This window comes from Hoplias malabaricus, chromosome 1 (genome assembly GCF_029633855.1).
Source record: "Hoplias malabaricus isolate fHopMal1 chromosome 1, fHopMal1.hap1, whole genome shotgun sequence".
NCBI lineage: Eukaryota > Metazoa > Chordata > Actinopteri > Characiformes > Erythrinidae > Hoplias > Hoplias malabaricus.
Genome location: NC_089800.1, coordinates 89557295 through 89583770, shown reverse-complemented (window position 1 = coordinate 89583770; position 26476 = coordinate 89557295). Strand labels below are relative to the sequence as shown.

General features: G+C 48.9%; 2 protein-coding genes across 2 annotated transcripts in view; one reads left to right on the top strand and one right to left on the bottom strand.

Annotated features, from left to right (window-relative positions):
- The window catches only part of ralgapa1 (Ral GTPase activating protein catalytic subunit alpha 1), an 82862-nt gene extending 63915 nt beyond the window's left edge, over nt 1-18947 (top strand). The window contains exons 42-44 of the mRNA XM_066657723.1: nt 9645-9769; nt 13289-13394; nt 15521-18947. Coding sequence (XP_066513820.1) covers nt 9645-9769; nt 13289-13394; nt 15521-15605 — 316 coding nt within the window. The 3' untranslated portion in view covers nt 15606-18947. The remainder of the gene's footprint in view (nt 1-9644; nt 9770-13288; nt 13395-15520) is intronic.
- A 5376-nt stretch (nt 18948-24323) lies between these two features.
- LOC136679186 (insulinoma-associated protein 1a) lies at nt 24324-25624 on the bottom strand. Its single transcript, XM_066657603.1, has one exon. The coding sequence runs from the start codon at nt 25622-25624 to the stop codon at nt 24392-24394; it is 1233 nt and encodes a 410-aa protein (XP_066513700.1). The 3' UTR covers nt 24324-24391.
- Between the last annotated feature and the right edge of the window lie 852 nt (nt 25625-26476).

Below are 26476 nucleotides of genomic sequence, written 5' to 3'. Positions count from 1 at the left end.
AAAAAGCTAGTAACGAATGAAGAGAGAGGAGGAGTTTTTACTAATTACTTTATCCCTGTCTCTCTCTCTTTCTCTCGGTTTATCTCTGTCTCTTCAGTGGTTATCTCTCAGTTCAGCTCCCTGTCTCTGTCTTTCTCACACTATATCCCTCTCTTTCTCTTTCTTTCTTTCTTTGTCTCTTTTTCTGTATCTTTATCTGTTCTATTTCTCTGTCTTCTCCTTGCTTTTGTTTCTCTGTTTATCTGTCTTCAAATACTCTCCCTTTCTCTGAGTTTATCTTGATTTCTCTTGGTTCATCTGTGTCTTTAACTCTTTCTCTTTGTTTATAAAAGTTACGGAGATGAGACGAGAGGAGACGTTTGGCTGCTCTGTTCAGCACGTCTCGTTCCTGCAAGGCCTCGTTAGCGTAAAGACACCGGCAGGTTTGCACCAAGCCCAGGTTTCTGTTTGTGTCGGGGCTCCAGTCGGTTCTGAAGATGTTTACTGAGTCGCAGTAGAGAGAGAGACACAGAGAGAGAGAGAGAGAGAGATTTGTTGTGGTGTGGACCCCCCCCTGCTCCAGGGTTGTTGGGTGAACGCAGTGTTTTCTCTGGGGTCCGAGGCTCTGGGCAGGGGTTTAAGACGCAGTGAAGCCTGCATGAGGCGACTCAATCACAGGCAGCTGAACACAACCAGAGAGAGAGAAGGAGAAGGTGGAGGAAATGAGAGAGAGAGAGAGTGTGTGTGCTGGTACTGAGCTGGTGTGGTTTGATTTAAGCGAACCCTGTTGAGGCCGCTCTGGTTTATTTGCAGTTCGTTTAAAGTGTGAAGACAGAATGGACTTGTAAACAGAGACAAGCTCAGACTGAACCTTCATCATCTGTGTTTTGATTTAGATTTTGTGGAAAAGAGACATTTCTGATGCTGTTTAAACACCAGACACATGTGGGTTGCTTTTGTTTGAAAAAAGAAAAACGGTCCCTTACTTCCTCTTCGGGATCTGAAGCTGTTTTCACACGAACTCCAGAGAAACTCCAGAGAATCAGGTTCGGAAATATTCCAGAGTTGTCCTTTCCCATGTGTAGTGTGCAGTCTGAGATTTTGTCAGGTGTGTAGTTCAGGCAGGGGGCGGAGCCTGTGCAGCTTGTACAAAAGATACAGTGTGATCCTCCGGAACATTCACGGCTCTGTTCACAAAGAGGTCACTCAGACAAAGTCCTTCCACGCCCTCCGCTCTTTATATGGGCGTCCTTCCACACCCTCCTCTCCTTATATGGGTGTGATATCCACTGCCGCGGAATGACGCCCAACTTTAGCAGGTCTTAGCGCTTAAAATGAAAAACGCAGCTGGCAGACACACTTTTTCCATAATGTTATTATTAATATCAGTGTGTACGTGTTCGTGTACGTGTTCCTATTTGTGACAGCATTTAGAAGCGGCCGCGTGTGCCACAGAAGGATAAATAAACGTACAGTTAAGGGCGGATAAATGAGGCCAGGCTCTTTTACAGCTCGGTTTCACAGGCGTGCGATTAGCTCTGAGTGGAGATTAATAGGAGAGAAGGCAGCGATGCTGGAGCTGTGTTCGGGCCCCAGGCCACGGAGCATCAGCCTCTATCTCAGCCCCCATCTCCGTGTGTGTGTGTGTGTGTGCGTGCTTGGCTGTAATGACAGGGCTATGGCAGCTCGTAATAAAATCACTGTTAGGGCCTCGATATCGCTCGGCATCAGATGGAGGAATAAACTGATTACGCCGCACTCCGGGGCACACACAGATTTCTGTAATTATACTCTGTAAACTCCTCCAATTGGATTATTTATGTGATCTCTTTCTCTCTCGCGCTCTCTCTCTCTCTCGCGCTCTCTCTCGCTCTCTTTCTCTCTCTCTTTCTCTTTCTCTCTCACTCTTTCTCTTTCTCACTCTTTCTCTTTCTCTCTTTCTCTCTCACTCTCTTTCTCTCTCTCGCTCTGTCTTTTTCTCTCTCACTCTTTCTCTGTCTCTCTCTCTCTCTCTTTCGCCACTGTGTGTTATTTTGTCACTCGGAGTGTGTAGAGATACGCTGTGTGTAAAAGCCCTCGTGTGTTTCGCGGTGACCGTTGTGTCGTGTTAAAGATCACATTCTCATTGTGTTCAACAGAAAATAACCTACAAATGAAATACTGTGAAGGACTGTGTTGACGATGTACAGATGGAGTCAGAGTCAGAGTCGGGAACAGAGCGCAGTGACACTGTGTTTTTAGCTTATTGTCTGTTGAATAAAATGAGAATGTGATTTTAATACGACACACGAGGAGGAGGAGAAGGTTTGAATGTTGAATCACAGTCACACACTTCACAAACAATTACACACCACACACACAATTTAAAACACATTTGTAAATGAAGCGTTCAGTAACGAAAGACTTTTGGAACCACACTGACTCCCTGGGTTCCTGGTAACAGCGGTTGGCAGCAGCACCTCTGGCTCTGTCTCTGTCTCTCTCTGTGTGTGTGTGTGTGTGTGTGTGTGTGTGTGTGTGTGTGTGTGTGTGTGTGTTACAGCAGTAAGACAGAAGATCACTGGGGGAAAACACTTCCTTCGCTTGTTTCCTTTTTAGAGCTTCCAGTGTTTTCACACACAGCATTCACACTGACAACTGTGTGTGTGTGTTTACCAGGTTTCCCTCACATTCTGGGGACACAGTGAGATTTGGAGATTTTTCATTGAATGTTAAAATGTGCCACACCCCCCTCGTCTCCACAGTGGAACATAGTTCTGTTTCTTAATGAAGCGTCTGTGACCCGCTTCGGTCCAAACCCCACGAGCCCCACAGCAGTGTTCTCCCCCTGTGTAAACAGCCCCTGTTCAGAACGCCCGCTTTCAGCACCTGTTCCTTTAAATGATAATGAGCCGCTCGCTGTTCACCCCGACCCCGAGCGCACAGCAGTGAGGAGCGAGGAGCAGAAGCTCTGGTTTTTAGCTGTTTTCACAGTGTGTGTTGGTGGGCTCCAGAATGTGAACATAAACCTAACGAGGGAATTGTTCTGACATCACAGCCCCCGTTTAACCGCGCGCTGTCTGAGTAATATTTACGTCAGTACAGAAACACTACAGTAGAATTAAAAATATAAAACATAATAAAAACAATGAAAAAGCTGTTAAAATAGAATCAAAACTGATTGTTTAATTGTGTATTTAAATGATTAAAAACAACAAAACAAAACAAATTAAAATATAAAATGCAAATAAAATTGTGCCCCTGTGTGGTTCTGACCCGGGGCACTATGAACCGACCGGTCCCGAGTGATCTGAGTTTAATCAGGAGCCAGTGCAGTGACCTGAGGACAGGGATGTGCTCGGTTCTCTTGGTTCTGGTAAGAGTTCTAGCTGCTGACTGTGGACTGGGGAAGTCCAGTAAGGAGTCCAGCTGCAGGAGATGAATGAGTGAATGGGTTTTTCTGGTTCTGATTCTGGTTCTGACACACAGTCTTTGAACGTTATGTTCTTGAGGTGGTGGTAAAAGGCAGATTTAGTTATTGTTTTTATTTGGGGTTAAAGTTCAGGTCTGAGTCCAGGATTAGGCCCAGATTTCTGTCTTAGAGTCTGTCTTTAGAGTCTTTAGAGCTCTGAACTGAGCAGTGACCTCAAGTCTTTGCTCCTTGCTGCGAAACACAATCACCTCTGTCTCATCTTTGTTTAGTTGAAGGAAGCTGTCCCTCGTCCAGTTATTTACGGACTCTAGGCAGTGGCAGAGAGTGTCAGTGGGACGATAGTCGCCTGGTGACAGAGGTAAATAGATGTGAGTGTCATCTGCACAACTGTGATCGGTGATGTCATTATTATTAAGGGGTTTTCCAAGTGGAAACATGTAAAGGTTAAACAGTAGAGGCCCAAGAATGGATCCTTGTGGAACACCGCAGATCAATGATGTTCGTCTTGATTAGTTAGTTACCAATAGCAGTAAAGTAGTCTCTATCCGTTAGATACGACCTGTTCCTGAAAGCCCCGCCCACTTCTCTACTCGCTCTAAAAGAAGGCTGTGACAGAATCAAATGCAGCACTGAGATGGAGAAGCACTAGCGCTTTCACCGCTGTCTGAGTTCAGACGAATCGTATCAGTGTTCATTTATCACTTTAGTTTAGAAACAGAACCTCCTGACTGATCTGTACATCGGCGAGTGTGTGTGTGTGTGTGTGTGGCTGTTATAACACATTTCTCCCTGTTCTCCCACCGTCTCCTCACACAGATTCTCAGCAGTCGTCTGTTTTACTCTGGAAGTGCCGATGTGGTGAATATATTTGAGGGTTCTTCCCCGTGGTAGAAGTGTAATCACTCAGCTGAGAGACTTTAGCCTGGTGTTAACAGGACGTCTTCCTCCCCACACACCCTTCACACACTCCCCACACACCCCTCACACACTCCTCACACACCCCTCACACACTCGTCTGTGCTCTGTAGTGCTCCTCGCGGTGTGCTTCCTGACCCTGGGGTCCGTAAACATGCGTGGAGTCAGAGCGGAGCGGGTTCACGTGTCTGTGTCTGGGCTGTTAGCAGGGTGTGTGTGTGTGTGTGTGTGTATCCAGGTTGTTTGTATGAGAGGGTGAGTGTGTGTGTGAGACTGTGTGTATGACAGAGTGAGAGTGAGACCGAATGTGTGTGTGTTTGTGTCATTGGACTGTCGCCATGGCGATGAGGTTGGGGCTGGATTTGGTGTTTTTGGGGCAGTGAAGAGGAGATTGGAAAGGAAAGTGTGTGTGTGTGTGTGTGTGTGTGTGTGTGTGTGGCTGTGATATCTCTATGAGGCTGAGGAACAGAGACAGGGTCCAGTGGAGCCTCACTTGGCCCAAAACCTCTTACACACACACTCTCTCTCTCACACACACACACACACACACAGATGTGGAGAAAGGTTTGAAAGATTTAAGAGAGAGAAGCTGCAGGAGGAGGGAAAGAGAGAGGGATGAACCGATGAAGATGTATTAAGAGGCTGGTATTTTGACGTAGGTTTGGAACAGGCTTCTCTTGTTTCTCTCTCTCTCTCGGCTTCAAAAGAGGAAAGAGAGGGAGAAAAGGGGCAGATGGAAGAGAAAAGGAGCAATCCGAGAAACAGGAGAGAAATGAGGAGAAACGAGAGAAACGGGTGAGAAAGAAAATGGGGCGAGAGACAGGGAGAAGAGGATCAGAAAGATGAGAGAAGGAGCAGTGCTGGAGAGAAAGGGAGGGTCTGAGAGGAGGAGCGAGGGATGGAGGGATGAGTGCAGTGTCGGTGGAGGACGAGGTCGGTCCCCGGTCCTCAGCGCTGCACGCTCCTCTCTCTCCTAATGTGCTAACAAGCTCACGTCTGCCGTCCCTTCAGCGCCAATCTCCCTCTCTGTCTCGCTCTTTTCTCTCCTTTCTCTCCCCCTCTCTCTTCCTCGGGAGCCCAGCAGCGCCACAATGAGCCGCTCGGCAGGAGGGGCCACGGGGCCAGGAGCCATTCGCTCCTTTCTTTCTCTCGCTCTCTCCCTCCTCCTGCCTTTCATCCGCGGGGAAAATGAGTTTCTGGTAATGCACAAAAGGGGGGCTGCTTTTCATCCCTCGCTCTTCTCTCTCTCTCTCTCTCTCCTCGCACGAGAGAAAAAAAAACGCCACGCACTCCACTCTCTTTAAAGGACTTTCTTCTTTTTAACAAGCCGCCATAAAGGAGAGGAGCGAGGAGGAAAATGCCACCCAACAAAAAAAATTTCAATTACAGTATCTGCTCGGCCGGGGGTGATTTGGGCGAAACGCGGGGGATGCAGAAAAAGAGAGATAAAAAAAATCTGTTTTTCCCCTTCACCTCTCTCTTTGTGGAACACAAAGAGCATCAGGAGTCAACAGAGGAGAGGATTTGTCGTCTTGGTGACGGAGGGGGGGCGGGGTGGGCATTACAGACTCATCTCAGGGTCGAGACACGAACATTAAAGTGCACAGTGGTGAACTGCGTCACTCCCCACCTCTCTCTCTCTCTCTCTCTCTCTCTCTCTGTGGGTCTCTCTCTCTCTCTCTCTGTGTGTGTCTCTCTCTCTCTCTCTCTCTCTCTGTGTGTGTCTCTCTCTCTCTCTCTGTGTGTGTGTCTCTCTCTCTCTCTCTCTCTCTCTCTCTCTCTCTCTGAACATTGCTGTGAGGATGTGATGGTGTTAAGTCAGTAACATCAGTAAGGTCAGGTGCTGGGGTCAGAGGATTAGTCCATAACCACAACAACGGCGGTGGTAACGTTAAGCGGTGTGTACTCATGGTGTATCGGCGTGTTGTTGTTGTTTGGGACTGAACACAGCTCCGTCATCAGTTCAGACAGATCAGTAGAGTTTGTTCCTTCCTTGTTGCAGCGTCCAGCTCTCGCTGGATTCTTTCGTCGGCCACCGATCCGAGGAGCGTTTGAACCTCTTCAAAAGACCACGGCGTCATTTTACGAGCTGCCGTCGTGAGTCGGATAAAAACAAACGTGATCTCTGCTGCAGCTGGAGATTTTACAGATGGAGAGTTGGTGCTGGTCGTCTGCGTTGCGTGGCGTAGAGTGACGACTCTCTCTGGACGATCAGCGCTCTGCAAGGTTTACACGCCATGGTTTAGTCCCTACTCGACTCGCTCTGAACCACGAGAGAACAGCCACTAAACAAGAACCCGCTTCCAGAACCAGGACCCGATTCACCTGGTGGAGGAGTGGAACAGACGAGTCGAGTCGGGACCATGCATTGGAAAAGTGCTGTTATAAAACATAGTTCTACAGCTTCACAGCACTCTGGCAGACACTTGGCATTAGACATGGTGACCTTAGGATCATGTGCAGCTGCTCCAGATTCTGTTCGCCCCATTCAGTGGGTCAGTGCTTCTTTATGGACCGAATTATTGAGGAAGGTTTGATTTGAGACTCGGCTGAAGTTTGCAGCTGTAGATTGTTCTGAAGTGTGTGTGTGTGTGTGTGTGTTACTCTGTGGGATCTGCTCCCTCTCTCTCTCTCTCTGTGTCTGCAGGAGACAGGAAAAGGCAAACAGCAGATCAACAGGGGTGTGTAACCCCCCCCCCCTACTGAACACACACACTCTCTCACACGTACGTTCACGCTCACACACACACGTCTCTTCACTGTCAGACAGGGTGTCTAGCTGTGCAGGGGCGCCAGATCATGTAAAACTCCTGATACTTTTTCAACTCCAGATCTTCCAAAACCCCCCTCACTCTCATAAACTCTCATAAAAGATCCTCTAAAACTCCCCTTACTCTCCACTCCAGATCCTCTAAAACTCCCCTCTCTCCCCACTCCAGATCCTCTAAAACTCCCCTTCTCTCCCCACTCCAGGTCCTCTAAAACTCCCCTTCCTCTAAAACTCCCCTCTCTCCCCACTCCAGATCCTCTAAAACTCCCCTCTCTCCCCGCTCCAGATCCTCTAAAACTCCCCTCTCTCCCCGCTCCAGATCCTCTAAAACTCCCCTCTCTCCCCGCTCCAGATCCTCTAAAACTCCCCTCTCTCCCCGCTCCAGATCCTCTAAAACTCCCCTCTCTCCCTGCTCCAGATCCTCTAAAACTTATGTTCAGTGTGTTTCAGGTTTCTAATTGCGTATGTCTTCGGTTTCCTCCTGGATCATCTTAGGGACGTTCTGTTTTGGAGCCCTGGTTCCTCTCAGTGGTTCTGGAGATGTTCTGTGTTAGAGTCTTGGTTCCTCTGGTTCTGAGGGAGTTCCTGGTACTGTCTCCGTTTCTGATGTTCATTAATGAGCTGAATCCAGCTGAAACCCTGCTCTGGGCCTGCGTCTGTTGTGAGAAGTGCTGTATAAATAAAAGTGAATTGAATTGGATGGTGACACGGTGGCGCTGTTCCCAGGCCCTGAGCTGCTTCTGACTGAGTTATGAATGCTGTAAAACCCATACGCTGCCATTGAAACCCAGTATAATCACATCCTGGCCATTAACAGAATCCCCTGGTTTTTAAACCCATACGCAGAGGCCTAATCCAATCGGCTCCATTTACGCAGCGCCATCATTTTCCTTTAACTGAATAACACCGACAGAAAGAGGGCTATTCTTCCTCAGAGTCTCCAACAGAAACACTGACAGCATCATCATACACTTCATCTTTTACAGAGTAACCATTGACCTGTGTGTGTGTGTGTGTTTGTGTGTGTGTGTTTTCAGTCCTGGTTCCCCGTTATCTTTGTAACTAATCAATTAAATTGGAGAAGAATTTAAAAAAATTGGTTCTCTGATGTCCGGGTGTGTGTCGTTCAGAAAATCCGCATCCAACACCGGTTTTTAAATCCAGAGACTGCACTGCGGCCTGTGGTGCGGGACACCAGGGGGCGTTTCCCATAGTGAGAACCTCACTCGTGTCATCAGAGAACCGAAGTTAGGCAAGTAGCTGGACATTTTATTTATTCATCTTTAAAAACCACTGTAGAGCCTGAAGGTGTCTACACGCTGTGTCTGTGAGGAGTGTGGTGTGTTCTCTCTGTGTCTGTGTGGGTTTCCTCCGGGTGACTGTCTGTGAGGAGTGTGGTGTGTTCTCCCTGTGTCTGTGTGGGTTTCCTCCGGGTGACTGTCTGTGAGGAGTGTGGTGTGTTCTCCCTGTGTCTGCGTGGGTTTCCTCCGGGTGACTGTCTGTGAGGAGTGTGGTGTGTTCTCCCTGTGTCTGTGTGGGTTCCCTCCGGGTGACTGTCTGTGAGGAGTGTGGTGTGTTCTCCCTGTGTCTGTGTGGGTTTCCTCCGGGTGACTGTCTGTGAGGAGTGTGGTGTGTTCTCTCTGTGTCTGTGTGGGTTTCCTCCGGGTGACTGTCTGTGAGGAGTGTGGTGTGTTCTCCCTGTGTCTGCGTGGGTTTCCTCTGGGTGCTCCGGTTTCCTCCCACGCTCCAAAAACACACGTTGGTGGGTAGATTCGAGACTCAAAAGTGTCCGTAGGTGTGAGTGTGTGAGTGTGTGTTGCCCTGTGAAGAACTGGTGCCCCCTCCAGGGTGTGTTCCTGCCTTGCGCCCAGTGATTCCGGGTAGGCTGTGACCATGAACTGGAAAACTTGAGACATTAGCTTTAGGACACCAGCTACAGCCAATTACTCCTACATACAGTTACACTACAGAGGCATTTAGAGTTCCTGAGTTACCACTTACCATTTAAGTGACAGGGCTGAGCGTGGCCGTGCGGTGGAAGGAACGAGATCAGTGAGTTTTAAACAGGGATCTTACTCTGCATCCTTGGTTTTGTCGTCTCTTTGGTGAGTGATAAGCGAAAGTTCTTCACCAGGTTTGTGTGGTTTACCTGCTTTTACAGTTAAAGCACTGGGGCAGTTCTTTACTGTGAATGTGCACTGCTTCAGATCTTCAGGGGGGTATTTGCCCGTGTGGTACTTCATTATGGAAAGTTCCCACCTCAGGATGTGCTCCACCCACCACCATTTTAGTAAATACTTCAGTAACACATTGTGTTTATGGCCGTGTCTAGAGTCGCTGTCCAGTTAAAGCCCTGCATCTCTGTGTTTTGTGGATGATTTGTTTGTTTGTTTTTGATTTTGTGAACAGAACTGTGGCGAGTGCTGACCGTGGCTATCACAACAAACTGAAGTTTGAGTGGAAGTGTGTGTGTGTGTGTGTGTGTGTGTGTGTGTGTGTGTGTGTGTGTGTGTGTGATGTTATTGTTCTGTCTCTGTACTCGTGTTGACCCTTGACCCATATATTCAGCTACGAGGAGAGGGCGAGGTATTTGGAGACGATCGTCCAGCACCACGTGGAGTCCAGCACCTTCGAGGATTACGCAGCTCGCGTGTTCTGTCCAGCTCCGTTTCAGCCCCTCCCCTCAGAAACAGGTACACGCACCTATCAGCCAATCACTGTCCAGTCTTCATCTCTCAGCCAATCACTGACCATTTTTCATCTCTCAGCCAATCCCTGACCAGTCCTCATCTCTCAGCCAATCAGTGTCCAGTCCTCATCTCTCAGCCAATCACTGTCCAGTCCTCATCTCTCAGCCAATCACTGACCATTTTTCATCTCTCAGCCAATCACTGTCCAGTCCCCATCTCTCAGCCAATCACTGACCATTTTTCATCTCTCAGCCAATCCCTGACCAGTCCTCATCTCTCAGCCAATCCCTGTCCAGTCCTCATCTCTCAGCCAATCACTGTCCAGTCCTCATCTCTCAGCCAATCACTGTCCAGTCCTCATCTCTCAGCCAATCACTGTCCAGTCCTCATCTCTCGGCCAATCACTGTCCAGTCCTCATCTCTCGGCCAATCACTGTCCAGTCCTCATCTCTCGGCCAATCACTGTCCAGTGCCTCATCTCTCGGCTAATCACTGACCATTCTTCATCTCTCAACCAATCCCTATCCAGTCTTCATCTCTCAGCCAATCACTGTCCAGTCCTCATCTCTCAGCCAATCACTGTCCAGTCCTCATCTCTCGGCCAATCACTGTCCAGTGCCTCATCTCTCGGCCAATCACTGTCTAGTGCCTCATCTCTCAGCCAATCACTGACCATTCTTCATCTCTCAACCAATCCCTATCCAGTCCTCATCTCTCAGCCAATCACTGTCCAGTCCTCATCTCTCAGCGAGTCACCATTTACTACTTTCTTTTAAAATATTTATTTAATATTATTATTATTATTATTATTATATAAGTCTTCTGCTTCTCAGCCAATCACCATCTACCTTTTTACCGTTTAGCCAATGAGAAGGGTCTTTTCCTTTCTCTTTATTCCTGTTATGGTTTTTCTGAGCCATTCGTCATCTCTCAGCGTCAGAGAGCCCTCCCTCTCCCTCGATAAAGCCCCTCCCCCTCGACTCACTTCAGAGACAGTCGCGAGTTTAATGCAGTCGCAGAAAATAAAGGAAAATTCACAACATTTGCAACATTTTAATTTTATTCATTTATTATTTTCCAGTTAAATTTTTTTCATTTTTATTCCACTGCAGTTTGAGTAAAGAGTGAAAATTAAATACCCCCAACACACACACACACACACACACACACACCACACACTCTATTCCTTCCCATGTGTGTATGATTTTTGTATATAGAGTGTGTGTGTTACACTAAGCCTCTTTGGGCTCCTGTCACGTCTTTAACCCTTCAATGATCATGATTCTGTTTTTGTTTCTTTCTTTTTGTTTCTTTTTATTTTCGTTTCCATTTCTCTTTTGGGTTTTGTTTGTTTCTCTCTGTAGATGATAATGTTCTTGTCTGTATCTAAAGGTAAGACTCCACTCCCGGACCCTGCAGTCGCTTTGTTTCTGCTCGTCTGGATCTCTCTCTTTTCTCTCCTCTCTCCCTCTCTTTCCACTGACCAGAGTTTCTCCTCCGTCTCCTGGACACACACTAATCCCCAGTGTTTACTGCCGGGTGCTGTTTTTGCATGAGGTTTATAATAAAATTTAGATTAACCTTTCTAACAAACACTGACCAGAACCCAGCTCTCTGTCTGTCTCTCTCTCTCTCTCTCTCTCTCTGTCTGTCTCTCTGTCTCTCGCTGTCTCTCTCTGTGTCTTTCTGCCACTCTTTCTCTCTCTCTCTGTCTCTCTCTCTCTCTCTGTGTCTACTATTGTGTTTAATCCATTACTCTCTTTTCGCATGGACTCACATCATTTCGTCCACAGAGTGTGTGTGTGTCGGTGAGTGTGTGTGTGTCGGTGTGTGTGAGTGTGTGTGTGTCGGTGTGTGTGAGTGTGTGTGTGTCGGTGTGTGTGAGTGTGTGTGTGTCGGTGTGTGTGTGTCGGTGAGTGTGTGTGTGTCGGTGTATGTGAGTGTGTGTGTGTCGGTGTGTGTGAGTGTGTGTGTGTCGGTGTGTGTGAGTGTGTGTGTGTCGGTGTGTGTGAGTGTGTGTGTGTCGGTGTGTGTGTGTCGGTGAGTGTGTGTGTGTCGGTGTATGTGAGTGTGTGTGTGTCGGTGTGTGTGAGTGTGTGTGTGTCGGTGTGTGTGAGTGTGTGTGTGTGTGAGTGTGTGTGTGTCGGTGTTGGTGTGTGTGTGTCGGTGTGAGTGTGTGTGTGTGTCGGTGTGTGTGTGTGTGTGTCGGTGTGTGTGTGTGAGTGTCGGTGTGTGTGTTGGTGTGTGTGTCGGTGTGTGTGTGTGTGTCGGTGTGTGTGAGTGTGTGAGTGTCGGTGTGTGTGTCGGTGTGTGTGTGTGTCAATGTGCAGGAGTTCTCAGACGCCTGCTGAACTTTACCTACACTTTTCCTGGAGTTAATTTTCACTCGTCTGTTCTGAGCCACTCCAGCTGCTCCCCGTGCCATCAGATCCTCACAGCAGTGTTCAATGTTCTAGTGTAAGTCCTTCCCCGAGAGCAGTGTGTGTTACTGCAGTGAAGAGGAGCTCACTCCTGATGAACCCCTAGTTAATGGAATAAGAGCTGGAGGAGTGATGCCTTAGTTTAATCAGGCGTTAGAGAACTTCTGCACACAACTGTGTGTGTGTGTGTGTGTGTGTGTGTGTGTGTGTGTGTGTGTGTGTGTGTGTGTGTGTGAGAGAGAGAGAGAGAGGTGTCTCTGTTTTTAATGACTGCAGATTTAGAACCTTCTTGTTACACCTTTTAATTATTTCAAATGTTTAAGGTGGAATGGAGTTGTGTGTGACGTCACTCATTAAACACAGTGAAGGGCATCAAAGTAGAAAATTAAATGTTGTAATCCACAAATGTAAGGGTTTGGGGTTTTTGGGAGTTTTTAAGAATGAAGATAATCTTCAAACAAACACCAGCCACAGCTTTGGACCAAATATTTTATTATAAACTGTAAATAAATGTAGGAATGGTTCTATTTTCACAGAAATAGAGTTATATCATGTACACTCAGTTACACCACAGGACTGTAGGGTCTTATATGAAGTGTGTGTGTGTGTGTGTGTGTGTGAGAGAGAGACAGGGTCTGATAAATATGAAAATTATAAATGATAACATTGACAGTGTTGTAATGTGATCTTGGGCGTGACACATTACTGATCCTCATAGGGTTAGATATCAAGCACTGGTGTGTGTGTGTGTGTGTGTGTGTGTACACTGGTATTTTCTTCCCGACCTGCTCACACTGTTTCTTTTCTTTTTTTTCTTCCTCCTGCCATCACTGCCCTCGTTTACTTCTCCCTCACTCCTTCATTCCCTCCTTCATTTCCATTTCCCTTTATGCCTCTCTCTCTCTCTCTCTCTCTCTCTCTCTCTCAACTCTCTCATTCTTCACCTCTATTTTCTGTTCCTTTAACACCTACCTCTCTTTTCTCTTCTATCTCTCTCTCTGTCTCTGTCTCTGTCTCTGTCTCTCTCTCTCTCTCTCTCTCTCTCTCTCTCTCTGTCTCTGTCTCTCTCTCACTCTGTCTCTCTCTCTCTCTGTGTCTAAAGAGAGAGATGGAGTGATGTTCCTCCTTCTTCCTAATCCTCCGGTAGAGAGCCTGAAGGTAAAGGGGAAGGGTTTGAAACGGAAGGTGTTTCACGCCAGCTGTGAATGGTACGGTAAAAAATAAATAACTAAATAAATAAGTGAAGGGTTAAACCAAATAAATGCCTCTCTGTTGTGCCCCGGTGTGCCCCTGTAGTGGCTGTGTGTGTGTTTTGTTGCTGTATCCGCTCCCCCTCACCTCCCTCTGGGACGAGGTGTTGATTAGCCCCCGGTTCCCCCCCGTGATTCGTTCTGTGAATTTTACCCAAAAATTACCAGCGCTGAGGACACGCCGCCCTCACGGCACTCGCTCTCCACGCGGCGCAAACTCGCACCGTTCTCACGCGGCGCTCGGGCTGAGGCGGCTCAGGGACCCTCGGGAGGTGGAGGTGGTCTCGGTCCGGTCCCCAGTAAACCCTGGTGTGGTCCGTTTCTGATGAGAACGTGATCCAAATATGAACCAAAGGCATCGAAATGAACCGAACACAGGGTGCGACCTCCCGGGACGTGAGGGTAATCTCTGCGTTAAACACACGCTGATAACGTTTCTACACAGTGGAGCTGCTCTCTCGCACAAATTAAAAGTCATAGGTTTGTCATGACACTGTTTTAAACGTTGGTTCATTGTAAAAGTGTCGGTGTGAACTCAAACAGAACCAGGACTGAACAGAACCAGTTTAAATCAGATATCAGCACGAAAGCGCTTTTCCACCGGCCAAATCTGGCCCTGGACCCGGGTTCTCCTTTAGTCCCTGCACACGCCGGGTTCCAGCCGGGCCGAGTCGGTACTGAGTGTGAGGTGTAAACCCTGCAGAGCTCTGATTGGCCAGAGACTTGTCAATCACCAGAAATCACAGAGCTCCAGCACAAACTCAGCGCTTGTAAAATCTCTGAAGTTACAGCAGCGTTCACATTAGTTTTTATCCGACTCTCAGCAGCAGCTCGTAACGTTCCCCCGAGGGGTTTCTGAAGAGGGGCAGACGCTCCTTGGGTTGGTGGCCTTTTATTGATCTATTACCAAACGACTGAGAATGTGAATGAGAGACGTAAATGAACACTAAGTTACTCGTATATTTGTGGGAAACTCTGTAGATCTGTTCATTAGCATAGCCACGCCCACATTAATTATACTAATAATATCTGATTTGTGTCTGTCTGTGTCTGTGTGTGTGTGTGTCTGTGTGTGTGTGTGTCTGTGTCTGTGTGTGTCTGTGTCTGTGTGTGTCTGTGTGTGTGTGTGTGTGTGTGTGTTTGAAAGGTGGAGTCAGTCACAACAAAGCTTTAATGTGTTTATTTTTACATAAATACCTTTTATAAACCTTTAGTCTGTAAGTGGTCCTCGGTGGTTATTAAAGCAGAACAAAGATGTGGAACCAAAACCATAGAAAACTGAATCTTTTCTAAATGAATTAAAGCTGAAATGAATGGTTTAGTGTAGCGTTAAATATATTGATCTTTAAATGCCTCAGTGCCCTGTGAAGGACTGGCGCCCCCTCCAGGGTGTGTTCTCCGGACCCACCGCCGCCCTGAACTGGATAAGACTCACAGACAATGAATGAATGAATGAGTGCCTCGGCTTGTAATGAATTAAAACATATAATAATTATCAGAATAAACGTTGCTGCGTACCCTGTGAGCTTAAGCCTTTAGCGCCCCCTGGCTTTAGAAGTGTGTGTGTTATTTGTGTTGGTTTTTCTGCCGTTAATGAACTCGGGTGGATGTTACGAATATTAACCGATGAAAATGGGGTTTGGGATGAAATGCATTTGGGTTAAAACCTAATGAGAACGTGAAAAATACCACTTTATAACTGTGTTGTTACATATTAACAAGGCATTTAATAACAGTGTAATAATCTGACGGATCGTTACAATTTAAATTCACATTAATTACGTTGTTAGTGTTGAGTGTTACTTTAATTAAATCTTCCATTTTAATTCTAAATTCAGTTCTGTTTCCTGCTCTTGTTGGACATTACAACCTCATGAATAATTAATATTTATCATGTAATGAATAGTTAATGAGTTAAACCTGGTTTATAAACAATTATCAGTTACGTTTTTATTGCATTAATTCTGTTTTAATTCAAACGCAGTTTTGTCGTCCCACTTTAAAATATTTGTAGCTTCCACTTGTGGAGGAGGTCCGTCACAGGGGGCGCTAATGCCTTTATCAGTGTTTGTTTCTCCCCTCAGGCTCATGCCTCGAGAACCAGCTCGAAAACACGAGCGCTCCTTCAGACGCCAGCGACTTAGCCTCGCCAATGTCTCCTCGAGCTAGCAAGAGCCGCATGTCCATGAAGCTCCGACGCTCTTCCGGCTCGGCCAATAAGACCTGACCTTCACCTGAGCTCACCTGTGCTTTACATGATCTCTCCACACACCTCTGATCTTCACAGGACTTTACCTCTAGTCTTTACCTGACTTTGGCTGACCACTACTTTAACTCACCTGAGTTCACCTGCGCTCACCTGCGCCCATCTAGTCCTCACCTGCCCTCATCTGACTGGGGTGGAGTTGAAGTGAGCGTCAGGAGATTCAGGTGGAGACTTGAAGATCTCACCCGACCATCATTTGAGCTGTGTATCGCCTGTTTTCACCTGATCGTCACTTGACCTCTCCTTGCCCCTCCTTCTGGATCTCACCTGACCTACACCTGATCTCACCTGTGCTCACCTGTGCTCACCTGACCTTCACCTGAAGTGTATATGACCAGGTGAATGTTAAACAGGGGTCAGGTGGAATTAGGTGGAAGTCTGATGGGACAAATGGAGACCTGGAGATCTCACCTGACCTCACCTGTGAGCACCTGAGCCCACCTGGTCTTCACCTGACGTCACCAGGCCACATTTGACCATCACCTGAAACTATTGACTTTACCAGATCTTCACCACCTTTTTTTTTAGACACACACTACATCACACACCTGCACTAGCACTTCCTGATGTTTTTCTTTACTCAATCTTGATTTTGTGATGTCACAGTGATGTCACAGTGACATCACGACACTCGCATTCACCTTAAACCTCCAGGAACCAGAAAGCTAGAATTCAAAGGAAAAACAATTAACTTTTAGCACAAGTGCCAGGCTCTCCACACGTACGAGAGCGAGTTCCCAAGTCAGAGGAACACATTCTAGAACCAGTACACGTTCTAGAACAGTCCAGAACTCAATTCTAAACTTTTCCCCATTCGCTGTGTTCAGGTTCTAAAACCAGGACCAGTACGAGTTCTAGAATAAACGAGTTACTGAACCAGAACAGATTCTGGAACTAGTACAGGTCTAAGCTCCATCACGTACAAGTTCAAACAGAAAAACCAGGTTTGTACAAGTTCCAGAATAAATACGAGTTACTGACAACAGACAAAGATTCTAGATCAAGATCAGGTTCAAAAAGAAGTCCTGGTTTAGGTCATGAGCATAATATTAGTGTGAGTGCCAGTTCCAGAACAAGTACAAATACGAGTACAAAGATGTGTAAAAACACTAGACTCACAGGGGGATATTGCTAAAGTTCCTGGATGTTTCAGATCAAGGCCCTGTTCCAGATGGAGGTCCTGTAAAAGAAGTGCAAGTTCCACCTGCTGTGAGTTGGCACCAGGACGAAGGGGAGCTGACGTTGTGACTGTGGTTCTAAAGTGGAAGGTTGTGGGTTTATAAAATGACGGTTTCACTCAGGAGTATATTTGGTGGTCTGTGCCTCGCGGTCTGTACTGCGTGGTCTGTGCAGTCCCGAGGGAATGAGTGAAGAACAGCTCGACCTCATTCTGATTGGCTTTTCTGATTTTAACCCTTTCACTGATGCTTTTAATGGATTCACACACACACTACAGCAGCTTCATGTCTACTCTCTACACACACACACACACACACACAGAGACACACACACACACACCAGCCAGAATGTTAAAACCACCTCTGTGTCTTCTTATCATCTCCACTGAACACTAGTGTGTGTTGTGCTGGTGTAGAGTGGATCAGACACAGCAGTGCTGCTGGAGTTTTTAAACCCTGTGTCCACTCTCTGTCCACTCTGTGAGACACTCTTCCCTCGTTGGTCCACCTTGTAGATGTAGAGTCAGAGACAGTAGCTCATCTGTTGCTGCACAGTGTGTGTCGCTCGTCCTCTAGTCCTTCATCAGTGACACAGGACGCTGTCGGCTGTCTGTGATTGGACCGTGGAGCTGATAAAGTGGACAGAGCGGTCAGTTTAAACTTGTGGCTGATGGGTTTGTGTCGTTTCTAAATCATGTTTAAGGCGGTAATTTAATGTTTCTGATTTATTTGCTGGTGTTGTTTTATTTAATCGTGGTGTTACACAGAGACACACACTGTTTTTCTTCACTCCTGATGACCGTGTGTGTGTGTACATATATAAATATATATAAATATGAATATATGCATATTTAAAGTATGTGTATAGTGTATGGACTGTATCTGGTCTGTGTACATATTTAACAGTATTTAAATTCAGCTCCAACTAAAACACAGAGCGTTAAACAAACCATTTCACTGAACCTCGAGCCACGGCCAACGAACAGACGTCTGTCCACACTCCGGGCTCCTCTCGGCTCAGAGCTGACCTTCACTAACAGAGTTATGAGGGTTTTACGGGGCGTCGTTTCTTTCCTGTTCAGCCTCTGGCTTCTGGATCCGTTCTTTACCGTTCGAGCTTGTGGTTTAAAGGGAAACCCCACCCATGTCCGAGCTTCCTCCAGAGTCCAGAGTGCTGCACAGTGGTGGAGGGTGGAGACTCGGGTTTCCCTCCAGTGCTGCTGAATGGAACCAGGCGTCGCCAACACACCCGGCTTTTTATTCCCTTGTGACCTGCACTCTCTGTCGTTCTTCCAGAACCTTCACGCTCAGAAATGATTTAATGCAGTATTTCTCACTTTAGCCAGATAACGTGAGCCCAAACTCAAGTCTGTCCAATAGGAGCAGAGCTCGGGGGGCTTCCTGTCGGACAGTCCACCAATCAGGGCTCAGTTAGCTGGCTAACTGAGAAATCCAGTATTGTAGCACCCCCCCATCAGCCGTGTTTTCACTCTCCATTCACCTCCACCATCTCCTGTCCCCTGTCCCCCACCATCTCCTGTCCCCTGTCCCCCACCATCTCCTGTCCCCTGTCCCCCACCGTCTCCTGTCCACTGTCCCCCACCGTCTCCTGTCCCCTGTCCCCCACCGTCTCCTGTCCCCTGTCCCCCACCGTCTCCTGTCCACTGCTGTGACTCTGGAGTAAGCTGAATTTTGAGAAGATTGGTGGAATTCCACTCAGAGACGAAGTTTTAAAGATGAAGCATTGCCAAAAACAGGTCATGTGACCTGTGGTTTATTTTGAAAATGCTGCTTTTATTTTTCTGAATATTTTTTTATTTCTTGTTAAAGGTCACTGAAGGTCAGCTCTGAGGGGTCAGTTCGGGGTCAGCTCCGGGACGTAAAGATTTAACAGACGTTTAAAGGTTACTGAGAACTTACTACTGACCAAATGCTGCATGATGACAATACTCACCGCATGTTACACACACACACACACACACACACACCTTATTGTCATACTGTAGTGTCTATACACTTGTAACAGAATCAAAGGAGGACACGGAAACATGAAATAAAGTGTATTCTTCCCACACTCCAGCTCTGATGTGACTTTTGTTTAAATAAGACACTACTTTATTTCACCGGGGATCTGAGTCTGTGAGGAGTGTGGTGTGTTCTCTCTGTGTCTGTGTGGGTTTCCTCCAGGTGACTGTCCTTGAGGAGTGTGGTGTGTTCTCTCTGTGCCTGCGTGGGTTTCCTCCGGGTGACTGTCCTTGAGGAGTGTGGTGTGTTCTCTCTGTGCCTGCGTGGGTTTCCTCCGGGTGACTGTCTTTGAGGAGTGTGGTGTGTTCTCTCTGTGTCTGTGTGGGTTTCCTCCGGGTGACTGTCTTTGAGGAGTGTGGTGTGTTCTCTCTGTGCCTGTATGGGTTTCCTCCGGGTGACTGTCTGTGAGGAGTGTGGTGTGTTCTCTCTGTGTCTGTGTGGGTTTCCTCCGGGTGACTGTCTGTGAGGAGTGTGGTGTGTTCTCTCTGTGTCTGTGTGGGTTTCCTCCGGGTGACTGTCTGTGAGGAGTGTGGTGTGTTCTCCCTGTGTCTGTGTGGGTTTCCTCCGGGTGACTGTCCTTGAGGAGTGTGGTGTGTTCTCTCTGTGCCTGCGTGGGTTTCCTCCGGGTGACTGTCTGTGAGGAGTGTGGTGTGTTCACCCTGTGTCTGCGTGGGTTTCCTCCGGGTGACTGTCTGTGAGGAGTGTGGTGTGTTCTCCCTGTGTCTGCGTGGGTGTCCTCCGGGTGACTGTCTGTGAGGAGTGTGGTGTGTTCACCCTGTGTCTGCGTGGGTGTCCTCCGGGTGACTGTCTGTGAGGAGTGTGGTGTGTTCACCCTGTGTCTGCGTGGGTGTCCTCCGGTTGACTGTCTGTGAGGAGTGTGGTGTGTTCTCCCTGTGTCTGCGTGGGTTTCCTCCGGGTGACTGTCTGTGAGGAGTGTGGTGTGTTCTCCCTGTGTCTGCGTGGGTTTCCTCCGGGTGACTGTCTGTGAGGAGTGTGGTGTGTTCTCCCTGTGTCTGCGTGGGTTTCCTCCGGGTTACTGTCTGTGAGGAGTGTGGTGTGTTCTCCCTGTGTCTGTGTGGGTTTCCTCCGGGTGACTGTCTGTGAGGAGTGTGGTGTGTTCACCCTGTGTCTGCGTGGGTTTCCTCCGGGTTACTGTCTGTGAGGAGTGTGGTGTGTTCTCCCTGTGTCTGTGTGGGTTTCCTCCGGGTGACTGTCTGTGAGGAGTGTGGTGTGTTCTCCCTGTGTCTGCGTGGGTGTCCTCCGGGTGACTGTCTGTGAGGAGTGTGGTGTGTTCACCCTGTGTCTGTGTGGGTTTCCTCCGGGTGACTGTCTGTGAGGAGTGTGGTGTGTTCTCCCTGTGTCTGCGTGGGTTTCCTCCGGGTGACTGTCTGTGAGGAGTGTGGTGTGTTCTCTCTGTGTCTGTGTAGGTTTCCTCCGGGTGACTGTCTGTGAGGAGTGTGGTGTGTTCTCTCTGTGTCTGTGTAGGTTTCCTCCGGGTGACTGTCTGTGAGGAGTGTGGTGTGTTCTCTCTGTGTCTGCATGGGTTTCCTCCGGGTGACTGTCTGTGAGGAGTGTGGTGTGTTCTCTCTGTGTCTGTGTGGGTTTCCTCCGGGTGACTGTCTGTGAGGAGTGTGGTGTGTTCTCTCTGTGTCTGTGTGGGTTTCCTCCGGGTGACTGTCTGTGAGGAGTGTGGTGTGTTCTCCCTGTGTCTGCGTGGGTTTCCTCCGGGTGACTGTCTGTGAGGAGTGTGGTGTGTTCTCTCTGTGTCTGTGTGGGTTTCCTCCGGGTGACTGTCTGTGAGGAGTGTGGTGTGTTCACCCTGTCTCTGCGTGGGTTTCCTCCGGGTGACTGTCTGTGAGGAGTGTGGTGTGTTCTCTCTGTGTCTGTGTGGGTTTCCTCCGGGTGACTGTCTGTGAGGAGTGTGGTGTGTTCTCCCTGTGTCTGCGTGGGTTTCCTCCGGGTGACTGTCTGTGAGGAGTGTGGTGTGTTCTCTCTGTGTCTGTGTGGGTTTCCTCCGGGTGACTGTCTGTGAGGAGTGTGGTGTGTTCACCCTGTGTCTGCGTGGGTTTCCTCCGGGTGACTGTCTGTGAGGAGTGTGGTGTGTTCTCCCTGTGTCTGCGTGGGTGTCCTCCGGGTGACTGTCTGTGAGGAGTGTGGTGTGTTCACCCTGTGTCTGCGTGGGTGTCCTCCGGGTGACTGTCTGTGAGGAGTGTGGTGTGTTCTCCCTGTGTCTGCGTGGGTTTCCTCCGGGTGACTGTCTGTGAGGAGTGTGGTGTGTTCTCCCTGTGTCTGCGTGGGTTTCCTCCGGGTGACTGTCTGTGAGGAGTGTGGTGTGTTCTCCCTGTGTCTGCGTGGGTTTCCTCCGGGTTACTGTCTGTGAGGAGTGTGGTGTGTTCTCCCTGTGTCTGTGTGGGTTTCCTCCGGGTGACTGTCTGTGAGGAGTGTGGTGTGTTCACCCTGTGTCTGCGTGGGTTTCCTCCGGGTGACTGTCTGTGAGGAGTGTGGTGTGTTCTCCCTGTGTCTGCGTGGGTGTCCTCCGGGTGACTGTCTGTGAGGAGTGTGGTGTGTTCACCCTGTGTCTGTGTGGGTGTCCTCCGGGTGACTGTCTGTGAGGAGTGTGGTGTGTTCTCTCTGTGTCTGTGTAGGTTTCCTCCGGGTGACTGTCTGTGAGGAGTGTGGTGTGTTCTCTCTGTGTCTGCGTGGGTGTCCTCCGGGTGACTGTCTGTGAGGAGTGTGGTGTGTTCTCCCTGTGTCTGCGTGGGTTTCCTCCGGGTGACTGTCTGTGAGGAGTGTGGTGTGTTCTCTCTGTGTCTGTGTAGGGTTCCTCCGGGTGACTGTCTGTGAGGAGTGTGGTGTGTTCTCTCTGTGTCTGTGTAGGTTTCCTCCGGGTGACTGTCTGTGAGGAGTGTGGTGTGTTCTCTCTGTGTCTGCATGGGTTTCCTCCGGGTGACTGTCTGTGAGGAGTGTGGTGTGTTCTCTCTGTGTCTGTGTGGGTTTCCTCCGGGTGACTGTCTGTGAGGAGTGTGGTGTGTTCTCCCTGTGTCTGCGTGGGTTTCCTCCGGGTGACTGTCTGTGAGGAGTGTGGTGTGTTCTCTCTGTGTCTGTGTGGGTTTCCTCCGGGTGACTGTCTGTGAGGAGTGTGGTGTGTTCACCCTGTGTCTGCGTGGGTGTCCTCCGGGTGACTGTCTGTGAGGAGTGTGGTGTGTTCTCTCTGTGTCTGTGTGGGATTCCTCTAGGTCCTTCACTCTCCTACCACAGTCCAAACACACACTGGTATGTGGAGTGACTAAGTGAGACTGTGCACAGGTGTGTGTGTATGTGTGAGAGAGAGATGCCCTGTTCAGGGTGTGTTCCTTCCCTGCACCCTCTGATTCTGAGTAGACTCTGGACCCGGATCAGAATGAAGTGCTTACAGAAGATGAATGAATGAATGAATGATGTTAATAATGACGCATCACAGAAGATCCTCGTGTACATCTTTTCATAAACTTTATCAGAGAAACGTAAGCGAGGGAAACCTCTCACAAACAGAAACAAAGCACGTTACAGATGTTTACACCGAGACAGAACAGTGTTTGTTTGTTTCTCAAACTGAGCTGCGGCTTCAAACAGACGCTTTATATTCACCGAGCTTCAGCCGCGCAGACGAAGCAGAAAACACTGACACTGATGTGGTTAACATATGCAACATGTTCCAAACACAGACGCACTGTACAGCAGCGATGAGTGTGTGTTCATGGCTGCGTCCCAAATCGATCCCTGCAGTGCACTGTAGAGCGGAGGGATACAGATCCAGAGCTTCATTCCAGGATTCAATAATCACTGTCTAAAATAATAATAATATATATCTCCTTATTTTATAGAGCTTTTACATTTCTGCTTCACGCAGAGAAATACATGAAACACTGGACAGAACAAACACTACACACCACAGGGAACACGAGCTGCGTCACCGTCGCTGTGGAGCCTCGTATCCTTCTGAACCTGCTCTGAAAGCACCGAGAGAAATGGCCTACAGTGACGTAGTATTAACATAACAACAATAACATTTACAGTAATGGACTTTGAGACTTAAGGCCATTTCCTCTGTGCGCCTCCAGAAAAACTCTGCTGCCATCAAGGGTTCATATACAGCACCTTTAATGAGGGAACACAACTGTACCTTACTCTATGTTGACTGTAGAGTTTAAAGGAACATTACATGGTTTCTGAGAGTGTGGTGTAAAACTGTAGATGTGTTTTGGGGGCGGCGGCTGTGTCTCAAATCACTCCCTGCTCCCTGTGTAGTGCACTATGTTAAAACACGTAGGTCTCTGGTGTGTTGTAGGTGCAGGATCCCAAAGGGCTCTTACTTAGACATAAATAGTGTTAGACAGCAGGGAGGCAGTGTATTCGTGCACTACGTAGGGAGTAGGGAGCCACCAGTCCTCACCGATTTGTTTCTAATCTAGAGTTATTTAGTGAACGAGGGAAATGTGTTTCCACCAACTGAGCTGTTAGTGACTCTGGGAGTTTGTGTTGAGTTTAATAGCTCTTTAAACATTTCTGATGTCACAAACTCCAACATGTTGTTAATTGATTTAAAGCAGTTACAAAGTCCAGGACCGGAACCCATGGACTGGGTTTTTTTTTTTTGCTGCACTACGGAGGGAGTGGGGAGCTGTTTCATATTTTTACCTCAGCTCTTCCAACTATGCCTCCAGTCTGGCCTGGAAAGTATCTAGAAAGGATTTGATAGGGTGGTTTCCTACCCTCCCCCTGAAGTTACATAGTGCAGTTTCTGCAGTGCTGAGCACAGAATAGCAGTGACAAAGGCTCTATTCTCCCTTTTACAGGTCAGTGGTGCATCACAATGATTTTGAAGCTGCAATTTTGAGGTAAAATTTTACCTAGTGTTACTTTAAACTTAAAAGCTTGTTAGGAGACTATACTTTACCAGACATTTACCACTAATCCACTGAATTAAAGCAGCTACAGAATCCAGGACCGGAATCTTTGGATTGGGTTTTAGGACCCGTGTAACGGCTGTGATCGTATGACCTTCCCTCGTCGACTCTAAAGTGAACGTGTTTAAAGGAGGGGTTATTTATGAATGAGTTAATTAAACTAATTATCGTCAGTTGGTAGAAGAGCATTCCGTCATTTTCACTCAGTTTATTATTTGTGATTCAATCAAACCAAACAGTTATGTTCCAGGCCTCCGTCCCTAAGCGCAGTGCACACTTGTGGTCTTCACACCTGAGACAGCTCACGAGGAGCTCGTTAGTTTCTTAATTAGTCAGTGTATGGACTCAGATGAGCTTAATGAGCCAAAGCCTAAACAACGGGTCTCTCTGCATTCGGACTGGAACAGCCCTGATGTCCTTGTGCACTAGCTAGGGAACAAGTGCGCGGTTTGAGACTCGGCCCACTGCTTCATTTATCATATATACTCTACACTATACACTACGCACTAAATACTGTACACCACGCGCTGTACGGCGTCATCAGCACACGGGTCTGGCGGGCACGTGCAGCAGGGCGGCAGCGCGCGCGCTCTCGGCCGTGTGGCACCTGCTCAGGTGCGCGCTCAGTCCGTGCGCGCCGTAGAGGGAGGGGCAGAAGTCCCCCGCCACGCTTAAACCCATACCTACGCCCAGGTGCGCGCTCCCGGGCCAGAGCGCGCGCTGCTCTTCTCCGCCACCCATGGCCGTTGCCGCGTGTACGCGCGCGTGTCCCGGACACAGCCCGCACGTGAACCTCCCCTGCTCGATGGAGCTGGCGGTGGCGGCGCTCGCGCTCAGGTGCTTCCTCAGGTGCACGCGCGCGCCCCGTTCGTCAATAGCAACGTCATCGTCGTCATCGTCGGCCTCTTTCTTCTTCTCTTTCCTTTCGTCGCTGATGACGATGCTGTGGCTGTTGTTGTTGTTGTTGTTTTTGTGCGCGTGCCCGTGCTTTTGTTGTTGCTGCTGCTGCTCGCGCGGTCTGTGCCACCTGCGGTGCGAGGCCAGGTTCGCGGGGCAGCTGAACACCTTGGCGCACTCGGGACACCTGTACTCCACGCGCACGATCCGCGAACACCTGTGCTGCGCGAGCGCGAACGGATCCGCGTACTCCTCCTTGCACAGCTGGCAGATGAACTCGCGCAGCGCGTTCCCGTGCGCGCTCCCGGGGCTCCTCTCCTTGCTGGTGGTGCTGGAGGAGACGGCGGCGGCGTCCCGGCGCAGGATCGCGAGCCCGAGCACGGGCGACGTGGATTCTTCGTCCTCCGCGCTCAGGTGAGGCTGCTGTGTGTGCTTGCGCGCGACTCTCACCTGCCTCTTCTTTCTCTGCGCGCTGGAGTGAGCGTGAGCGCGCAACGCGGGGCTCGCGGGGAAGAGCTGCTGCTGCTGCTGAGGATGAAGAAGATGATGGTGCGGATGATGATGAAGACTGTGGTGAGGAGGAGGAGGAGGAGGAGGAAGATCCATCAGCTGCTGGTGGTGCGCGCGCAACGGCACAACGTCGTCTCCGGTGCGCGCGCGTTGTGGCGCTACAGCGGTGGCAATGATCGTGGCCGTGGGCAGCTCGTGCCCGTCCTGCGCATCTCCGCGCGCCTTCTGCTCGTCCTCGCGCACCCTCTGCTCATCCACGCGCGCTCTGTACTCGTTCTCGCGCTCGTCGTGCGGATCCTCGCGCGCTTTGTACGAGACCCCGTAGGGCGCGCGCCTGCTCCGCTTCACTAGAAATCCACGCGGCATCTCGGGAGGTGAAGCGCGCGCCGGAGGAGAGAGGGGGCTGCGGGGGGGTGGTGCTGAGGATGGAGCCCGGGCTGATGCTTCTTGAGCGCGCGCTCTGCGATTCCGTTTGATCCTGCCGTGTGAAGTTTTTATTCACAGCTCTCAGCCAATCAGCGCCAGGAGCGCAGAGGCGGGGTGGGGTTATGCTAATGAGCTCAGGCCATGATCAAAGGGTTTGGGAGTTTGATTCAGGGACAAGGTGGTTATTTATAGTGTGGGAACAACTTTATTAAATTGTAAGAACAAGATGTTTCATTATTGTGAAGAAATAAATAATGTGTGGGAATCACTTAATAATGAACAACAAAGACAAATTTAAAGAGATATTTCTGTTTATTCTTTTGTTTTTATTATTTATTTAATAATTTTTTAAAAAGTGTTTCACTCTCGACTCCACCCCAATGATGACGTCACGTCGTCAGAACCCTCGTGGTTCAGAGTGAGAGAAAATTTTAAAATATTTTTTAATCAATGGTTAAATCACTGCTTTAATGAAAAACATTTCTCAATTTATCACCAGGACGTCACAATGGAGCAGCAGGTATTGTCTCTGTCACAGCTCCAGGGTCCTAGAGGTTGTGGGTTCTAGTCCTGCTCCGGGTCACTGTCTGTGAGGAGTGTGGTGTGTTCTCCCTGTGTCTGCGTGGGTTTCCTCCGGGTGACTGTCTGTGAGGAGTGTGGTGTGTTCTCCCTGTGTCTGCGTGGGTTTCCTCCGGGTGACTGTCAGTGAGGAGTGTGGTGTGTTCTCTCTGTGTCTGCGTGGGTTTCCTCCGGGTGACTGTCTGTGAGGAGTGTGGTGTGTTCTCTCTGTGT